This window comes from Chamaea fasciata, unplaced genomic scaffold (assembly GCF_029207755.1).
Source record: "Chamaea fasciata isolate MVZ Bird 193981 ecotype frontalis unplaced genomic scaffold, bChaFas1.0.hap1 SCAF_3, whole genome shotgun sequence".
Lineage (NCBI taxonomy): Eukaryota > Metazoa > Chordata > Aves > Passeriformes > Sylviidae > Chamaea > Chamaea fasciata.
In genome coordinates, this window is record NW_027094088.1 from 83,802,410 (window position 1) to 83,823,532 (window position 21,123).

The following is a 21,123-nucleotide window of genomic DNA, read 5'->3' on the forward strand; positions in this document are numbered from 1 at the left end:
ACGGAGGGACTTGGCGCGGCTCAAGCCCGGGGCGCGCTGATTGGCCGGGGCGGGCCGCTCTCTGAGCTGTGATTGGCTGGCTCCGCACGGGGGCGCAGGCTCTATGGCTCCCCCTGCTGTCTCGTCACAGAATCTCGGAATCGGTCAGGGTGGGAAAGGCCTCTGGGGTCATCGAGAGCAGCCCGTGACTGAACACCACCCGGTCAAACAGGCCGTGGCACTGAGTGCCATGTCCGCTCTTTCCTTAAGCACTTCGAGCACGGTGACTTCCCCACTCCCTGGGCAGCCTGTTCCAATGCCCAATCACTCTTTCTGCAAAGCACTCATTTCTAATGCCCAACCTGAACCAGCCCTGGCACACTTTAGGACTGTGTGTCCTCTTGCCCTGTCACTGGTTGCCTGGGAGAAGAGACCGACCCCCACCTGGCTAGACCCTCCTGTCAGGCTGTTGTAGAGAGCCGTAAGGGCCTCCCTGGGCTTCCTTTGCTTCAGGATAAGTAACCTCAGCTCCCTCAGCGGCTCCTCACAGGATTTTAGATACTGCAGACCCTTCACCAGAGTTGTTGCCCTTCTCTGGACTCGCTCCAGCACCTCAATGTCTTTCCTGCAGCCAGGGGTCCAGAATTGGAGAGAGGATTTGAGGTGTGGCCTCACCAGTGCCGAGTACAGAGGGATAATCACTGCCCTGGGCCTGCTGGCCGCACTATTGCTGATACTTTCTGGTTTTTCCCCTCTCCCTGCTCCTCTGCTGGCACAGGGTGACCCTGGCTTGGACTTACCTGAGGAGGAGGAGGCAGCAGAGATAAGAACATGGTTGATAACATGTGGGAAGCCCCAAAGTCTGTACAGTGGAGGGGGAAGGCAGGCAGCCTCAGGGGAGGCGAGGCAGTGAGGGTGGCACTGTTATTTTCCCAGGTGCCCAGGCTGGTGTCATGCTGATACATTGCAGTCTAATTTTTAAAGTGAGGTCATACTATTTAATCTCAAATGAAGCCCTAATGATGTTTTAACGAAGTTTTATGTTCATTATGACTCAATGCACTAAAGCCGATACAATACTGGAAACAGAATCGCAGAATGGCTGATCTTGAAGGCCCCTGGAGGCCATCTGGTCCAAACCCTCTGCTTAAGCAGGGATACCAAGAGCCAGTTGCCAAGTTGGCTTGTGACTTTCTCCAAGGACGGAGATTCCACAACGTCCCTGGGTAAACTGTGCCAGTGCTTGCTTACCATCACTGTGAAAAAAATAGAGAAAACCAAATCAAACCAAAAAATAGCTAACATACCCCATGCCCCTTCAATTACACTAAAAAAATGCTAAATGGGTGTTCAAATTTCCTTGTTAGGTAGGCTCCTGGATTCTTATTGTACAGGGCTGAACAGGAAACACTTATGTATGTGTCTGTATGGGTATGCATCACAACCTGTACCTGCTTGTGGCAATCTGCCAGATAATCCAACAGGAAAATTTACTCTCTGTCTTCTGACCCTTCCCTAATAGCTCTGTGCACACAGGAAGCAAGGCTTCCTGGTTTAACTCAAGAAGAGAATGTGTACATTTGCTTCTTTTCCTGTCCTGTGTTTATTCTTAGGCAGAGCTTGGTAGTGTTCACATTGGCTGACGTGGAAAACCTCCCTTTCTGGCAGCTGCAGCTTTAAATTTCACTATCTTAAGACGATATTAATCAGAGAGGCTGGGGATCACCTGCACATGGAGAAATCTGGGTCCACTCTTGAAGCCTCCACAGAGGCAGTGACTTCACCACAAGAACAGGCTCTCTAGTATTTTACACTGAAATAGTGAAGCTTGTCTTCAGCCAGGATGCAGGAAGAGCACAGTGGACAAAGTGGGTGTGTTGCAAATGAGTTTTTCAGGTTTGGTACAGTAACATTCTACAGCAACTTTCATGGTCAAATGCAGAAGAAATAGCTTCACCTGGGCCTCGAGTTAAACTGAGATGACAGATGTACCTTCCCAGGGAAATCCTGCTCCCCACACAGGTCCCCAATTGCCAATCCTGAATCTATTGCCATTTATCAAACAGGGAAGGCAACAATAACTTCCAAGCTCATTTTCATAGAGGAGCTTCCACATTAAGTGAAAGTAAACTGCTGTAAACAATTACCAGAAACTGAACATGTCAGACTGGTTCTGCACATTTTATTCTAATAAACTTCCTTTGTGATGTTTTGGTACACTTATTAAAGAATTACAAAACTTCAAAAGCAAATAATGAGCAAGCTTAATTGTTTTTTCTTGCCTGATACGTGGTCACACCATGCAATCTTTTATGTAAGGAAAAAACCCAGTAGTCACGGTACTTTTCAAGTAATTTTTATTAACAACAATATGGATTCAACTTTGTCAAGAATTTACAATTAACATTGTAATGTACTGGCTAATGTTGCAGTGTCAGTGGAAGCAGCCATCATGCTTTCTGGGCCTGCTATGAAACTTCCTTTTTGTCTTTCAAAGAAGTCAAAAATGCTTCCAATAGCAGATCACATTGGATATGTCTGGAATTGTCCTGTGTGTGACCACAACTGAATGAATGGCCACCTTTGCATCCAGATGAACGGACAGAAAAATATTACATGCTTCCACTGACGTTGCAGGGGACAAGTCTTATTTCAAAAACAAATTAAACTTTTTAGACAGTGACAGCACTTTGTGTGATGTAATCCATTTGAATAAAGTCAATTAACACACTTGGGAAAAAAAAATGTAAAGCAGAAATACCTGGGACAAATTCTTTTCCATATTTCATTCAAACCTAGTGAATCCAAAAGGATTGCATGACATGTGAGTCAGGATAAAAGTTGGCCCAGAGAGGCAAGTTCATTTCTGGTACAGCTGGTTCAGTTCCTGTAAGGTCAGTGGAACTGAGTCTGATTATCACAACGGAGGCTGAGCTTCACCCAGTTGGGCAGTGAATTCATTGAAGCCAGTGAAGCCATCCAAGGATGAATTTAGCCTCGGGTGTTTAAACCCTTTTTTTCTCCATTCCTTTGCTGTTATGTTTTCTTTTCCTGCTTATTTCTATTTTCTGAATATTCTGATTTTCTCTGTGCTTTTAAAAAATGTCCCTTCTCTCCTTCCCTTTTTATATCAGTACTTTGTGCGTAATTTTTTATATAGTCAATGTGACAAGGGTAAATTCAGCTAAGTATTAGTTTCCTCAGGAAATAACTGGAATATTACCATTTTCACTTCAAACAAATGCCCAACAAAACCAGGACTTGAATCTGAGTTCCTAATTCAAGAAAAATTCTTGAATTTCATAGAATGAATGAATGAATTCCATAGAATTTTTGCTTGAGTAAGGATTGCAGGTCCCAATCCAGAAATACTACTGTACATCAGATGTTCTACTATACATCAGCAATTCAGCATGATTTGACTTATCACAGAAAAGCAGGTGAATTACTCATCACCATACTATAATGAGAGCAGTCACTCTAAGTAGGATTATCTCAAAAACATATGGAACAACTGTGGGCACTGTAAATAAAAGTGTATGATCTTTGCAATCTTGAACCCTAGGCTAAAACATCATATTCATATTTAAATAAAAAGTATAGATCATAGAAGCCAGGAGCAAATACAAATTTTTGAACAAATAATAGTCATTGAAATAATTCTTTTCAGCTCTCTCTTCATTCAGGTAGAAGAACATGCTGACCAGAAAACAGTTATTTAGATAAGGCCTAAGTCCTGAAGCTCTTACTTAATTTCAGCTTCTCTCTTCAAACAATTCTGAGTTGCATTGTAAATCAGAAAAAAAGTAATTCTTTGTCCTGACTCAGGAACTTACTAGTTTTTATGAGCTGGACTTTAATAAGGAGCTCAGGACAAGACTTGAAAAGCCAGGCAGGCCCTTCTTTTGTGAAACCAATGAATGACTGTCAGTCACAACACTGTCTTTGAAAGAGAGAGCATAGAAACTCCTCTTGAAGAAATACAAGTAAAGCTTATAAAAATCCAAACAAACAATTCTTCTTCTTTAAAATTTCATATATTCACTAATCTTTCTAGTTTCTATCAATATTATATTAAAAAACCCTATATGATAAGACTTGCATCTACAAAAATAATAATAATAACGGTGAGCATAAAAGAAAAAAAATTAGAATTTTAAACCTTAATTTGAAAAGATACGATCTTCTGGATTTATCAGTACTTTGTAAAGACATTAATATTTTCATACATAATTTATAGAACTCATTCTTTTGTGCACAAAATTGTATTAAATAAATTAACTTAAAGTTAGAAGGACTCAAGCATCTCATTTAAGGCAAAAATACCAAGTTTCCATGAGATAAATTATCAGCAAACCCCAAGGCCCTGTTTCTGTGCAGACTCGGGACAGGCAGGGCCATTACTCAGTTCTCCCATCGACACCTTCCGGGCGCAATGGGGGTGTGACCATCTGCTCCTGCAGATGAAGGTGGAAGAGTGGTGTCCAATTCATGATGCCTTGGTTTTTGGGTCTTGTCAAGGAGGGGGAGTTTCACTATGGGCACGCAGTTGCCATGTACTCAATTGCTTGCTCCTTAACTGAACCTAACTGCACAATTATGCTTAGGTCAGCAGGAGGCTTCACGTGAAAGGCAAGAAAGGCACCATAAACAGGAAAAAGGAAAAAAAATAGCCTTAAAAGCAATTTTAAATTTTAAAATTTCCAATACTTTAAAGTTACATATCTGTCTGGATTAACTGCAGACATTCAAATAAGTTAACAGTTAAGTGAACTGAGATGTGGAAAAAAATGTATTTATCCTCACAAAATTGCTGTTGTAATCAGGCTTCGGTATGGTCAGATTGCACATAAAAGAAAACAGGAAAGGCTGAATGTGGTGAATTATATGGCAAATCAGCGGTGAGGAAATTGTGCTTCAAGGTGTCTTTCAGGATTTAACAACTGAAGTTTGCTCCGGCATAAGCCATGGAACACAGTGTACCATCCATGGACCCCATATAATGACACAATATATACACTCTACAGTTTGCATGTACTTTCACATAATAAAGTTGTCATGTAACATCCAGGAATACTTCTGTAAAGCAAATGGAAGCAGAAGTTACAATGGTTTCATAGTAAACAGATCAGCTCCTTCACAATACAATCTACAGCATTTAGCCACGGTTAAGACTGAAGTGATGTTTTCAATGTACATAGCAAGTTCCCAGCAGGTCTGGGCCTTGAGAAAACACTGCCCTGAGTGAGCTGGCACTGGCACACCCGTACATTCCTGCTGCTAGAGGGAAGCTGAGATCAAGCTGGGTTGTCTACAAGCCTGTGGTGCAGGTGGGGTGCAAATCTGGCAGGAGGCAACACACAGAAACCTCATTCAGGTGGGAAGGGTGAAAGCTCATTTAGGCTCTGCAAGGGCTCTCCCAGTGGCAAAGCCTTGCTGGGGATATGCAGGCAGGCACTAACACTGCTCCTGCACCTCAGCAGAAGTGAAGTGTAGGCAGAGTAAGAAAAAAAAGAGGATATATCAGGCAGGAATGCTCAGTCTGATGCAGGCTTTGAATTTGAAAACTTGGGTTTAACAGGAAGGAGTCTAAGAATCCTGTGTTGAAAAGTTCACAAGAAGTGACTGTAGTTGGGACACAGTGTTGAGTTATAAGGGTGGGACCGTTTTCCCTGTCTCCTCTTCCCCTTTTATTAAAAAAGCAACAAGCCCTTGCCTTATTTATTTTTTTTAGTTACAGTGATTTTCTCTATTTCTATTTCTGATCGCCTGCATGGCTTTTTATTTTTATTTATTTATTTTTAATAAATCTCAATATCTGCAGGAAAAAAAGATGTAACTTTTTCCTTCTTTACCTTTCTTGTTTTATTTTCTGGGATGATTTCCCTTCCTGACCATCTAAATCCATATTATTATTTATTTATTTTCCCATTGATTTTGTTGTCTTTCTTCCTCCTGTTCTGTCCTCTTTAGTTTTACTCTGTATTTCAGTTCCTCATTTTCCCTTCTTGCCCAACCGTATGAAAGTGCTGTCATAGTATCAGGTTGGGACTGCAAGGAAAATTGCCAAAATTTTCACAAGAAGGAAATATTGCTTCTACAATAAAGGCAGCACCTGCTTCCTTCCCTCACCTACTGCTGCCAAAATGGTTCGGATTCACAAGTCAGCTTCTCAATGAAACTGGAAGAAGGAGAGATTCCCTTGAATTTTCAGTGCAGTCACCCACGTTATCCACTTCTGAGGCCAGACTCAATTTTTAAAATACAAACCTTTTGTTAGAAAATAGTTTTTGTTATAAAGAACAATGTGACTGTGGTGTGTCAGGTACTTCTGCCACAGCACTAAATCACGAAAAATCAGATATTAACATACTGTTCTTCAGAGCTAAAAATAACTGATTACTGATGAGTTAATGTATTTTGTGACTGGCAGCCATTTCTAACCCCATGTTATTCATCTCCTTGGTACCTTGCTAGCAGCTGTAGATAATCTTTTTGTTGTAAACATAAACTATCATCTAAATCAGGACATTATATATATATTTAAGTAGTTCAGAAGCAAAGTGCTTTAAACCTTAAGATTTTTACTTCTGCCCTGTAGAAACAGCACGAGGTCTAAATACTCAAATTTTTGTTTTTTTGATACATCCTGCAGCATTAGCTTTGTAGGCAACTCATTATTTAAACCTACTGTACTATATGAAAGGCTGCTGTACCGTAGGTGTAAATTTGGATGTTAGCCATTGCTTAGACATGCATTTTCATGCAACTCGGAAATATGGGCTCATTCAACTGCTTTGAAGATTCATCCTGATTTTTGTGTTTTTATCTTATTAAAAGGCTTTCAAAACAGTTCATGCTATGATATGTATGACTAGAGGAATGACCCAGCCAATGAAGAAAGCCAGAAGTTATTTAAGTTTGACGTGGAGCAGATTGAGTGCTTCTGTACCATCCCCTGGTTTGCAGATGTTTTGAGATGATCTTGATATTCCAGTCCTTAGAGAGTCAGCAGAGAGAGTTGTTTCCATTAACGGGCGCGAGATGGCTTCAGTAGTCTCTGTCCCTGCCTCTGTCTCCAACTCTTCATCCGTTATAAATAATTTTGACTCTCTCCATTTGGAGTATACATCTTGGCTACCTCTGGAACCACTGGAGTCACTGCCAGTAATCTGTATATTCAGTTCTTCTGTTGACTGTATAAGGTTTTGTACAGATAAAGATTTTCCTAAATCCATTTGCACCACAGGTTTAACTGAGAGCAAAGGTTCCCCTTCTGTATCCAGACTTTTCCTCCATGTGAGATCCTTTGGTGCACTGGGCTGTGCAACTTGTCCATTATCCTTTGATGCAACAAGGCAAGCGGTGACATTAGAAATATTTTCCTGTGTGGTTACAGGAATAATATGAATGGGCTCAGGCCTACTGATATGCTTCATCGATGAGAAAGGTGGTATTTGTAATGTTGTCGGAGTTGCTGGCTTAGTTGTCTGGTTTATTTGGTTTGATGTATTATTAACTGTTGCAGGTCCATCATTTGGCACTTGTGTTGCTTGACTATGCATAGCTGGACTAAAAGCATAGTAAGCCTGAGTGCTAAATTCATTTGGTGTCAGTATAAGCTGTAGGCCACGAGGCAGATTGGCACTAGCTGATCTGGATACACATCCACTAAGTTGTGCAGAATTAGACAAATCTTTGCTGTCTGATGGACTCTGATAATCAGAAGTCTGCTCACACTCGAAAGCTGGCATTTGAAATGAAGCCAAAGTGAGCGCAGATGCAGACCCTTTTCGCAAAACTTGTTGATAAATATCTAATAGACAGTCCAGTTTCGACTCAATGGATTGTACCTATATGAGAGGAAAAGGTCAACATTAGTGCCAAATACTAATTTAAAGTATCTGGAACCTAAGCAAAGGGAAAATGTAACTGTTGAAGAGAGAAATGAAAGTAGCTTGATGTACGCTATTGACCTTTGAAAAAGAGTATCAGAAGCCAGGTACATTTTTCATAAGCAAGCTGAGAAAAGGGGAGAAAAGGTTAAGGTAATACGATTAATATAATTTTTATTTCAATGTATAAACAAAGCAGATATTAGAAAACAAAATTGTACCTGTTCAGCTTTTGAAACTGGCAATAAAACACAGAAAGGCATGAGCAATAAAGCAAGACAAAGTAACACAGATAGTCACTCTACCTGTTTCTCCACTTTGACTACCCGCCCTAACATACTGACATCATCAGTTGTCTCATGCTCTGCAGGATTCTTTTCTCTGCTTCTTTTATCTGCTGTAATTTGTCCTTTCCCAAGAATTTGGTCAACACTGCAAGAGAAACCAAAAGCTGTTGCCATTCCTGGAGCTGGCATAGATGGGGAAGTGTTTGCTATATTTATATGTTAAAAATAAAAGCCACAGTACTTCAGGAAAGCACTCAGGGAAGAAGACAAACATAATTTTATTAATTAAGCGAAATTGAAAAAAAAAAAAAAAGTGATTTTTGAACATATTGGACTGCTTTTTTTTTTGTTGGCACTAACCAAAACCAGAACTTAGCCATCATTTGGGAAAGCCAGGGCTAGACTTGCTGAAAGGGGGAAAGAGCAGGTAGCCTCTCCAGCGGCTTGATGTTATGGAGAAATAGACATACCAGTGCCACTCCCAGTTCCCCTATCCTGACAACAACATCCACTCCTGGGAGAGTTGTCAGTTTGAAGCAGGAATCCCTAACCTTCTCTGATAATGCTATGATGTAATGTTTGGTTTGGTTTTTTTAATTACTATTGCTGGGAATCTCTAGCATAAAACCTACATAAATACTACATTACCAGTAGTTCTCAATATATTTTATGTGAAAAGAGGAAGTATGGGATGGGAAAGAGGTAATTCTCATTATCTTCCTCACCCTTTTGACTAAAGTCCTTGTTTACAAATGGACTTTACAGATAAAGGATTACCTTTTCTATTGTTCAGACTTCCATTTTCTGAGAAAAATTTAGATACATGTTTTTTCATTTGTTTTTGTCCACAATTCAATTTGTGGCTCAGCTGTGTTCACAGAAAGAGAGGCTACATAACACAGAAATGTTAAACTTTACCAATACACTTTATGCAGCGAATGACATTAGATGCTTAAGCAGAGTGTAACTAATTCTTTCCTTACCGTGACTGAAGACTCTTAATCCTGCATAACATGTCTAGATGACCTGCTGAATACTGTTCAATGACATCTTTGACATCATATGGCCGAAGTGTTTCCTTAAACTTTCTCTTTGCAACATGAAACTTCATAATTCTGTTGGGGGAAAAGCATTTTATAGGTTAATTTTCAACAGTTGTGGAACCATAGGTATATTTCACTGGCAAAATTTGATAGCTCATTTTTAAATGGAAGGTATTTTTAATACAGCTAGTGCCGGTAAATTTTCACCTGGTTTTTTTTTTTTTTTTTTTTTTTTTTTTTTAATGTACAGATGCACTGTAGCTATGTCTTTGAATTGTTTGAGAGATCAGGTAACACTGTTTTAAAGACTGCAGAGCATGTTTAGTATATCAGTATATAGCTGTTTGACTTTTTTATGCTAGGTGCTTGATATGAAAGGTATTGAAGTACACGCCTGACCTAAACCTTGGATTAGTTTCACTGACTTGAGTGAGATATCATGTCAGCTACATCTGTGCATGAGACACTTCTGTTCTTGCTACAGGAAATATTTCTTTAATGGATCAGTTACACAAACTTAAATAATAGTATTCTTGTTCTGGTGTTCATTTTAAGTTCTTTGTTCTCCTCTTTGTGGGCAAAAACAAGCACCCAATTAATTTTCCATCAGTTTTTATTTTTTAACTAACATTCCGGCCTAAATATTTGTTTTTGACTTATTTGGCTGACTTAAAATCAAAGTTTTCATGTTTGTTCCAAACTGGAATATATGGAAATTATTGCATAATTAGCATTTACAAGTTTTTCCTTGAACTTTACTGCAGAATAGTAAGGTTTCAGATAACAGTAAATATCCAAAACTGATGAATGGCATATGTGTTTTTATGTGAGTCTTGCACAAGTTTCTGTGGTATGTGACATGAACATGTGATGTCCCCTGAGCTCTTCTTAGAATGGAAAGCTTGATATTAAATCACAAATTTTAAACAATAAAGATGACAAATTCGGAAAGTAAATGGCCGTGTGATGATTTTCCTGGTCAGCTGGTAGAACCTGAAGTTTTCCTTGGTTTATCTAAGATTTGGGAGAGAAGACAAGGGATCAGGTGAATTAGCCATTCTGGCCTGTGCTGCGGAGCTTATGAATTCCCATTAGGGCCAAACTGCAGATACTTGCTATCTATTGCAATAGAAAAAGCAGAGACTGTAAATTGGTATCCTATGCCAAGTGCCAATATTAATGATAATATATTCCCTCTGTGTTTATTATGATATGTATTTTGCAGCTGTAAGACAACAAATTATAATAAAACCCAAAATACGTCTCTCACTCTCTGATAAAAATAGATTGGTAATGTTTTAGTGGAATTTAGAAAAGCCATACTTCATATAGTTAGGACAGACATCATGATAATAGGTACGTAGAGTTGCATTGATAGTATATAGTGATCCTCTACTGATTTTGTATCATACATAAATATTCTTACAGATAATGTCAACCTTTTCTCACAGTACTTAGCTTGTTGTTATTTCCCATTCTGGTAACTTTCAGTTAAAAATGAGATTGTCACTGGTATGGAACTTGAACTATGATTCTGATTACAGAAATTAAAAATGGAAAAGGCCTGTTAGGAGCAGTCCATCAACTTGGCACTTCAGGACTGATCTCCATGCACTTTCAAATATATTGGATCATGGGCTTTCCTCTTTTGTATTACCAGCTAGTTCTACAGACCAATGGCTTTTGGTATCTTTACTAATCTGGAGGCCTGTAAAACTGTGATGAATCTGGGATGCAGGTTTGTTTTTTTTTTTAGCTGTCAAATTATTTCTAAGGGGCCACTGGATTGTTCATATGCCAAGATGTTGGTTTATAAGACCCTGACAACCTAATCTTCTGAATCTAGTTCTTTATTGAGGTTACAAAGAATGAATAATGCAGCTGACATACAAGACAGTATAATAGTTTTGTTGTTATTATTATGTTTCAGTGGTCACAATATTTTACTTCATGCATTTAATAAAGTAAAAATATGAAACTCTATTAGAAAAGAAGAGCCAGACCATTATTGGTATAATTGAAGACAACTGAATTTACCACAACCGGGTGATTTTACAAGGGAAGAGGCAGAAGACTAATTTATATTAACAACCATGGAAGCTTAATCAGTTAGCACAAAAGTCTTCATTACTACTTTGCAGCTTTATAACACTTATTTTGCTTATCGAAGCAGTTTGTTTATAATGTTCAGAAGTCAAACAGAATTGAAAGCCTCACAGCCGTATCAGTGAGCTGTAACTCACTGGTTTATTTCTGGTTTAGGTATTAGCTCAAGTGATTCCATCGCAATTAACTTCAGCAGGGTTTGGAACAGACCCATATTGTTTACTTCTTTTTTTTTTTCAAGTACAGAAAATTTTACATAAACTGTGCAAAAAAATTGAACTATTAAAAAACTGTCATTTTAAAAGTCTGCAAGTTAATTAAGAAAAACAATTCTTTCAGTGATGGAGCCTTGCAACTGCTTTGCAATTATTAAATTTGGTTGAATCACCATAGTCATTTAGTGTCAGTTTCAAAAACTCAGTTGGCTTCCTATATCTTGAAATCACTATGTAATTAACTTTCTTTGCTGTGAGGGTGGTAAGGCTTTGGAACAGATCACCCAGGAAAGTTGTGGATGCCCCGTCCCTGGCAGTGTTCAAGGCCAGGTTGGATGGCGCTTGGAGTAAGCTGCTCTCAAGACCCAAGCCACCTTGGAGCGACCAAGTGGGAGGTGTCCCTGCCCATAGTGGAGTGGCCGGAACTAGGTGGATGTTACGGTCACTTTTACCCAAACCATTGTATGATTCCTTATGTTTGTTCACCCATCCTGATAGATTATGCACAACTGCGTAGACTGTGAGTTCCTGTGGGATAAAAACAGAGGCAGTTGCAGGTAACCTGTCCGTACGAAAAGGGGAAAAGGAGCACCGCGTCACGCGCACCGCAGTTGTTCGGAGCACCAGCCCCGAACTCGGGCTGCCTTTCCCAGCGGCGCCGGCAGGGGGCGAGCGAGACCCGTCACAGCCTCGCCGCGGAGCGCGCCCGTCCGCCGCTGAGAGCGAGGCGCTGCAGCCCCCGCGGCTTTTCAAAACTTCGCTTGCCCGTTTAAATCGCTCTGTGCCATGCAGAAAGGTGGTGTTTTATAGGTCAAATCTAATGTGACGGACGATACGCCGTTGTAAACCCACCTGAGCCACATGCATGACAGTGTTCTGGTAAGAATTAGTCAGAAAAAGATGCTCATTTCAGTGATACATCCAGAGAAGAGCAGGAAAAAAAATCGTCTGTTGAAGTCGACCAGTATATAAAAGTGCTTTGTTTAGAATTAATATCTAAACCACAGGTCCTACTAATCGTTACATACCCTGATAATTTGTGGAAAGTTACAGGTCCAATACCAACTTTTGTCTCCTTGACCCATAGCAGCCAAAACCAGCACCCATTTCATTTATCTGTTCTCAGATGCAGGATCAGCATTGCTTTAAAATTACAGTGTTTTCTGCACATGCACGTTGCATATTTTCCCTGGCATTCACTGCATTTTAATTTGCGTTCAAGTTGCCCCTTCCAGTATTAAAAGCTGTTTTGCTTGTCATTTAGTGCACTTTCCTGAGACTGGCACCAAGTTAGAACATCTCCACTCCTTTGTGCAGCCCTGTCATACTCATGCCGTTATTTTCAAAGCTGTGTCTTGTCAGTCTTGTCATTATTTCAGGAGGAAGCAGAGCTGCATTCTACTGGGATTCAGGTAGAATAATACATGGTTACCACCTTTAATATTAAAAGACAGATACGTTGTTTTATCCATAGCCAGATGAGGTGACCACAGGTTGTTTGCTCACCTGCTACATCAGGAAAGCAAGTGCATAGGGATCTAGCTGTGCTGGTTCCTCTGTCTCTCTACCCTTACCTTGCCAAATATCCCTTCTTCCTGGTAAAACTGTAATGTGCAGAAGAGATCAGGATCCAACACAAAGAGGCCAGCAGACGAAGGTGCTTGAGAGACAGTTCTACTACAGGTGAGGCAAGTGAGTCAAAATTGTCTTCCCTCTCATATCTCAACCTGACTCATCCCCTAGCAGCCAGAAACGTGATTTTCCCCCAATCACAGTGCAGTCCTAGCCAAACACGTGTAAGAGCCTTGCCTAGGTTCTGAAGACCATCTGGCAGGAAATAAACGATGTCTTTAGATTTAAAAGAAAGAGGTGGCTCTGAAAGACTACCTTGAACAAATTCAAAATGGCTACTAAAATACATTTTATAGGTAGAAAAATTGCAAAAATATTGTAAAGACTGAACATGAATGATAAATTATATTTTCCGTCTTTGTCTGTTAAATATGTATGACTGTTCAACTATACAGCTTATCAGCTCTAGAATTCTCAAGTTCCATTACATTTAGCAACAGTTTCTGTTCTTTTTTTTTTTTTTTTTTTTATTAGGAACAAATGAAAACATATCTTTGCAATCACTAGAGTTAAAGAGAGAAAAGACCTATTAGGTCAGTATGTTCATCTTCTTGCCATTTCAGTTATTTTCTATTGCATATTTATTTATGCATCTCAAATGTAATTTTATATTCCATAAATAGTACAGTCATTCCATCATTTCCATGTGGAAAATATTATTGAAATGAGTGCTTCTTGCTATGGAAAATGATCAGAGACATCATAGTATAGGGAAACAAGGTATCCTAATCTTCCTTTTCGTTTTTTTTTTTTTATTCACATTCATCATTGTGAACTAACAGAGCTGGAAATGGTTTTGTTAGTCTCCAGGAACTCTGCAGGATATTAATGGCTTTTTGTTCACAACAAGACTGAGTTGAGTAGTGCTGAAGAACCTGCTGGCACACAGACTCACTGCACTGCTAGCAAGGACTGCTTTGTGCACTGCTCTGATCCCAGCCAGAGGCCTTGGATGAGCAGGACTGATCCTGACTGGGCCCAAGGCATGCTGTGGGGCACACCATGTTTCGCTACACTACCCATCTGTTCCCTACTCACCCAACATCGTGCAAATGCATTGAGCAGCTTTTCCTTACTTTCCCTATTCCCTCAGTTCATCTTTCCTGACAGAGACCTTGTGGAGTAAGAGGGGATGGAGTGAGCAGCACACGAGATAAAAGACTCAGTTTAGGATGCTTTGAGAGCAGATTGAGAGCTTGACATGTTACCAGACAGGTTTGCCTGGTGGGTCCTCAGTAGGACTGGTTGAGAGTTCTGTCTCTTTTGGAAAGGACCAAAATGTTGAGAACTTTTTCAGGAAAGAACTGTTTTCTCCATCCTCTGTTTTGAGTATAACAAAATGAAAGTTTGGGGGTATGTTTACTTAAAAAGCTGTTTTGAAGAATAAAGTAGTCCTGGAAAAAAAATAAGTAAATAAGGTCAAAACTGACACAGAAGACTTTGAAATTACCAAAATGAAAAATTAAAAATCAACCAGTTTTTGTCTTTTGCTATTACAAGGCTGTCCAACAAGGACAGAGGCTGAGAGTAAGCAGCATATTTTAGGCTTCTAGCAGAGAAAAAAAACCCCGCCCCAAATGTTTTGATTCCAAAACTGAGAGAGGACCTACCTCTGTAAACCCACAGGCATGAATTAATTCTGTTAATTTTATTTCCCCCTAAAACAAAAGAGCCATTTGTGTCTTTGTAAAACAATTTGCACTCAGGTCTAAGCAGGAAAGAATAATTAGTCTCCCTTATAGCAATTTTTAGGTTGATGTGTCAAGAATGGATTCAACTGTCTGTGTTTATATTTGAGGTCTTTTCATAGTGCGTCATAAAATCATGCAGTGCCTTCTGTCTTCGCCTGCTTCTGTATACCAGATGCATGAAAGGAAAATCAGCCTTCACCCTCCCCCACTGCCTTTGCAATTCAAAGCTGTTTCTAAAGCAAACTTCAAAATGAGGCACAGAGTTTCCATATAGGCAGATGTTATCATCTTGAAATTCTACAGTTACTATATAGAGTCTCAGATCCTTCTTCAGATGTTTGCATAGATCCCAGCCTAGTCTGGTAACAGATACTCTGAATAATCAGAAAGAGGTGTATCAGCTACCTGATGAACTGAATTATCAGTCTCTTGATTTTGAGAGATTAAAGTATAGCATATACAGAAGTCTCAAGATCACGGCATATTACTCCTTTAAAGATGTCAAACAAAGGTAAGTTTCTGAAGCAAGATGCTCGTGTCACTTGTGTGACACAAAACGCTTCAGTGTTTTGTTAGTTGCAAAACGCTAAAATTTGCAGGAAGATGGGAGAGATTCACAGCTAATTGATGGCAAGTGGAGATTCTTACTCTCAGCCTCAGTGGTGACATGAGTTGTTTTTCTAGTAGGCCAGGCATGCAGAGCAAAAGTTGGAGATTATACAGAATTTTGATTCTCATCAGTTAAATAGTACATGTCTGAAACAATGAAATCTTGCACCTTTGCTCTTCTTATTAGAACATTTCTGTGGATGGTACTCTGAAGAAAGTTTCCCATCTATATCCTTCACATTTGGTTACTTTCCATTTGAGCTGAAAATTAACAAGAGCACCAAGCAAAAATGCAGATGATGCACTGAACAATCCAGTGGCCCCTTAGAAAATAAGCTCCATGAATTAAGTATTAAAATGTGAAGGCAACCTTAAGGAATTTGGGCAGTATGAAGAATGATTATCCCTTGCCAAGATAAGTGGCAAGGTGCACCTGGAGCCAAGAGTTATCCAGTCTGTTTAAAATGCAGCACCACAGAGAAGCATCTTTGACACCGAAGTCAGTGGATTATGCTGACTGTTCCTAATGTGACCATTTTCCATTTGGGGGAATAGGCTTGCTTTGTGTGTGGGTGTCCACAGTGAAAAAGGGATTTCTGTCACCTGCTGAAACATTGCTAGCAAGACAGCAGTGACATTTGGGTTGCCAGTTGCAGTGGCTGTGGACACTGGCCTTGTATCTGAATCATCCTGTGAGGTCATTTCCAGGCAGGTTGGAAAAATGTTAGGAAAAGGTGTCTGCAAATGATCTATCAAGCTGTCTGTGCTAGTGGAAAAGTTTTAGAAACAGCCTTACTCAGTATCTGTCTTCATTTGACTCAATGGAAAAGGGGAAGGAAATACAAGTAGCCCATAGGTTATCACTGCATGAAATTATGTGATAAAAAGCTTGAGTTTTTTCTTCTCACAGTACTGAGAAAACTCAGGCAAGGGTTTCTGTACAAGAAAACGTTGTCTTTCCATATGTTTTTGCTGAAACCCCTTTTGGCTGCTGCCTGTCTGTCTGCCTACCTTCCTGCACCCAAGAAGGGTGCTGGGCACTGATGTGATTGTGATGCAGAGGTGGTGGGGGGACCCCCAAGATAAACCTGAGGTTTGCTGCCAGCAGACAGGGAATGCTTGAGCTCTCCTTGCTTGTTGCTGTACACTTTATAGTGGGGATTTTGACTGTCAGGATTTATACTTCAAAATACTCTAGAAGATAAATAGCCTTGGTAGTCTCAAGAGGACGAATGACACATTTAAACTTTCAATGCAGGTAACTTCATAAGTTTCAATGCAGTTTGCTACTTTCTTGGAGAAGGAAGGAGACTATTTGTTTTAAATTATTTGCATTATATTTAGTTTAGTGGATAGTGGTAGGAAAGGCTTTGCACAATTGAATAAATGTAATTATTTTGTTCTTACCAGAAGAAAATTTGCAATAAAAGTCATATGACAGTCTCAGGAATATGGAAATGCAATAAAACCCTACACTTTTAAAGGAAAAAAACTTTTCCAGGCAAAGTGATACATATTCAGTAAAATTACATCAAATTTGGATAACATAAAATATAATGGAAAAACAGCATCTATTACTCTCTTTTCTGTATCAAATCATGTAACATTTTCAGATATTTAAAAGCTAATAACAGAACTGATAAAATGTTTTAATTTACCTAAAATGGAAAGGAAGCATAATATATTAGCATTTGTTATGTAAAAAATATAGCCATGTAATAAGTTCAACTAACTATCATTTTATGAATTGACATGCAATTTATTCTAACTTAAAGAAAACTCAACTGTTTATTCATTTAGTATTTTCTACTCACCTGATAGCTCTAATGACAGTTTTAAGAGCCGGAGTGAGATCCTCTACGGACACATCACACTGGCACCCTTTGTCATCATAAACATCATCTGTTCCAAGACTGGTGTCAGCTGCAAAAGACAAGAGCAGACTAAATAAGAAAAATTTAAAAATCTCTTCCTTAGTGTTTTCTAAAAGCCTGCACAGTGGTTCTGGAAAAAGAAGGACTACCTATCAAGCATGACAGACCTCCATCAGTTTATGTACTATATGATGCACTTGTGTGTGTCTATGCTTGTGTCATAAAATGCCTTGGTGGTCCCAGAGTAAATGGTGAAAATTAGAAAGGAAAAATGCCCTATTATTTTTCAATTTAATTAATAGCTGAGTACCAGCATGTTTATTCCTGATGTCCCATGGTTTTTCATCACATTCTCTGTTTTATGGGAAAGTGGTGAACTAACAGATGTAACGGCAGAATCAAAAGATGCTAAAGTTATATTATTACTGTTTTACCACTATGGATCAACCTGACATTGAAGACAAAGGAGAAGATCCATTTCATTTATAAGCAGGCTGTGGCATGACCCAACACTTTATTACAGGTGAAAATAAACAAAATACTTATTTTACCAAGAATGAATAATTGCCACCTTAAACCTCAGAGACATGTAGGTATTTCAGGCTTCCTTTGCCATAGGCACTTAAGCCAAATTACTGTATCTATTTACCTGAAAAAAGTGGATCCTTTACCCTTTCCTAAACACCACCTCTGCAGAGTTGCCATCTGGGAATTAGTTAGAAAACTCAGAAGTGTCCATTGTACCTCAACACAGAAATAAAACAGGTACTGATCCATGACCAAGTGGTTTACAAGCTTAAAATGTGCTGGAATGCAAATGAAGCAAGAAGGGCTGGGTCATGGATGCCCATATGTCATCTGTGTTTCAAAGGCATGTGAACTACTGGAAAATTCTTTGGGGTAGGTGTTTTTCCTCCCAAATCATCTTTCTTCAACTGCATAAAGTCCAAGTGCCCAGAAGAATTTCACTCAAAGTCAGTCTATTTCCTCATGTAAGTGTCTCTGCTTCATGAGGAAGAGAGTGTAAAATGAGTGACATGAAGCAGAGAAAAAAAATGGGATTCAGTAACCCTCAGTAACAGAGATTTCTTCCCAGTCCAAGGCTGCTGCCTACATTCATGCTGTTATTTAAAACAACAGGTTTGCTCATTCAGAAACACTTCAAGTAAATAATTTCAGGAATTTGAATTATAAGCAGATTTGAAGTACAGTCAGACACAAATTATTACAGGACATTCTTTCAAATTCCCTTTTCAGGAAGACTGCAAATTAAAGATGAAAAACATTTTCTGTCTGTCAAAAGTGGTTGAAAATGTCATGGTACCTTCTATATCTAATAGGAATGCCATCTTGGCATAAACAGTTTTGTACAGCACCTTCAGGAACTGGTATAGCTGCACTGTTTTCTTCACAGATTTAATGTTCAGCCATACACATTTTTGGTTATTTTTTTTTTTTTTTTAATGAGTCTGACTAGTTCATTACCTTTGGGAACTTTGTTTGTTTGTTTGTTTTTGTTTTCTTTGTTTCTGTTGCTGAACCAGTACATTTATGAGAAACATCTGTAGCTTTTAATAACAGGTGAATTAATCTTTGACAGATCAATTTATGATGGCTTATAGATCATCTTAAGATCAACTTAAGATGGCTTATAGCCAGTGTTGAAGTCTACGTGAAACAATCAAATGCAACCTTTAAAAATTAAGTCTTAAATTGTAAAAGTGAAATTTTCATACAAAACTTTGAAGTCTCTCTTTTCCACGCTATTACTGTAAGTCATGACTACAATGATACCAGGAGTGTTTTTTTCTTGCGCTCTTTCATGAGCTTATCTGACTGGGCTTATCTTATTGATAAAATAAACTTCTCTCAACCCATCCTGCCCCAATAACATTTGGATCCCTGCCCAGAAATGTGACTAGGTAAAATAAACTTTATAATTAGTTTGATAGGTATATGCACTACCTAAACCACCAACTCAGAACATGCTAAGTATCTCACAACACTAACTTTCCAAGTGTCACATCTGATCAGCCTCTCCAGTTACCTCTCCCAGTGTGGAAATCTCCCAGCTCATTTATAAGTGCCATATTAAAACCAGAGCTTTTTATGCTACTGGTATTTCCAGTGACTCTCTAAGGTTTGTATCTATTCAGTTATGCCAGTATAAATTAGGAAAAAATACTGTTCAGATCACAAGAGCTATAGCCATCTAAACCCGGTGAAACAGGAGACTCCAACTTGAAAGTTTAAAATAAACATGTTTCTGCATGGTTGTCTCACGGATACGGTTCCTGGGTCCTTTGCCAAGTACAGTGTCATTAATAAAAGGGCTTCCTTACCAAAGTATATCTTTGCAGAACTGTTTTGAGAACTGTGCGGTGCAATTATAGTGTTCCATGTTGCTCCCTTGTGGATAAAAAATTCTGCAAAATTTTTAGACAGATGCTGGAAAATTCTTATAAATTTAAGCCAGCTTTAATAAGAGATGCTGCTCCTAATAAATAACCTTTTTATTCTAATATTCCATTAATATGAATTTCCTTCATTATGGCAGACACTCAATACCACAGGTCAATAAAGCTTGTGAAAAGATTTAGCCTTATTTGATTCCTATGGGAAACATAAATGTTTCTTTAGGATACTGAGCAGACCTGGGAAAAAGTTTGGGAAATGCATAGTAGCAATCCAGCTTAAAACACCACTGAAATCAAAGTTCACATTCTTATAAATTTTTCCAGTGGAAGCTCATGTTGTGTACCACATAGTTACGAGGTGAGATGTACTTGTATCCTTTCTGTCCCTCTCGAGTTCATCATTGAGGTCAGGGCTGAGTTGGGGTCAGTTTGGCTGCTTTAGCAGCTCCAGCTGTTCAAACTTCTGCCTGCTCCCAGATGGGGCTAAGCTATGTCCTCCAAGCTGCTGTCTGTTCCCAGAGAGAGCCCTTGCTAGGCATTAATGGGGCAGCTAGAGCTCCTGGTGCCAGCTCATGCCTAGCCCTGCTCACATCTACATCTTCATCCTTCCTCATATCCTTTGTCTTTATCTTCTGCTCTCCATCGGGGTGGTTGCACATGGTACAAGTGGGTTCCACAAGGAACTGTGGGCAAGAGCTGCTCTGCATGAGCCTGGCTTTGCTGCCAGTTTTTCCTGGGGTTAGCCCTGGTCTCTCTTTCTCTCCAGGAACCTCTTCCACAAGCTAACCAGGGCTTTCAAGTCTGTTCTTTGGGCAGCTCAGGAATATAGCCTCAATGATGCCCAAAATGTCTATTAATGCACATTTAGACAAACCCCTGCAGATCTCTTTAGGAAGGGCTGTCAGTCCACTTGACAATCCAGACCTTTCTCTAATACTAGCATGTTTAGAATTCAGTATGTGTTTTGATCTTAAACAAAGAATGTGTTCATTTCACAACCGATGAGGCATCTCCTATTGTCTTATAATCTTTGACATTTTTTACTTTGGGCTACTGTCTGTTGGCTACTTGCTGCTTTTTAATTTCTTCCTCTTTCTTCCCCAACAGTCTTTGATTTAATCACACAGTAAAGCAGCAATTACCAAGAAATAGAAGAGGCATCCACAAGTCAGTAAAACTGTCTTGATATTTCCCTGTTTTTCACAGTACTTAGGCATTTTTTCGTGCAAACTCTAGTCATTTATGAACACCACAAATGAATGGGCAAAAAAATTAGGCTGGTCTAAAACATTATGTGTCACCAACAAAAAAATTTACAAGTTTGTAGCTGCATTTCATATGGCACTGTGCAAAAGTTATTTACAAGGCTTGATTT

At 39.2% G+C, this 21,123-nt stretch overlaps 1 protein-coding gene across 1 annotated transcript in view; it reads right to left on the reverse strand.

Moving 5' to 3' along the window:
- Positions 1-2,315: 2,315 nt before the first annotated feature.
- Positions 2,316-21,123, reverse strand: part of KCNQ5 (potassium voltage-gated channel subfamily Q member 5) — an 87,798-nt gene continuing 68,990 nt past the window's right edge. The window contains exons 10-13 of the mRNA XM_066179683.1: positions 17,272-17,380; positions 9,145-9,276; positions 8,180-8,306; positions 2,316-7,832 (exon numbers count right to left, since the gene is read on the reverse strand). Of these exons, the coding sequence (XP_066035780.1) occupies positions 6,891-7,832; positions 8,180-8,306; positions 9,145-9,276; positions 17,272-17,380 (1,310 nt within the window). The 3' untranslated portion in view covers positions 2,316-6,890. The remainder of the gene's footprint in view (positions 7,833-8,179; positions 8,307-9,144; positions 9,277-17,271; positions 17,381-21,123) is intronic.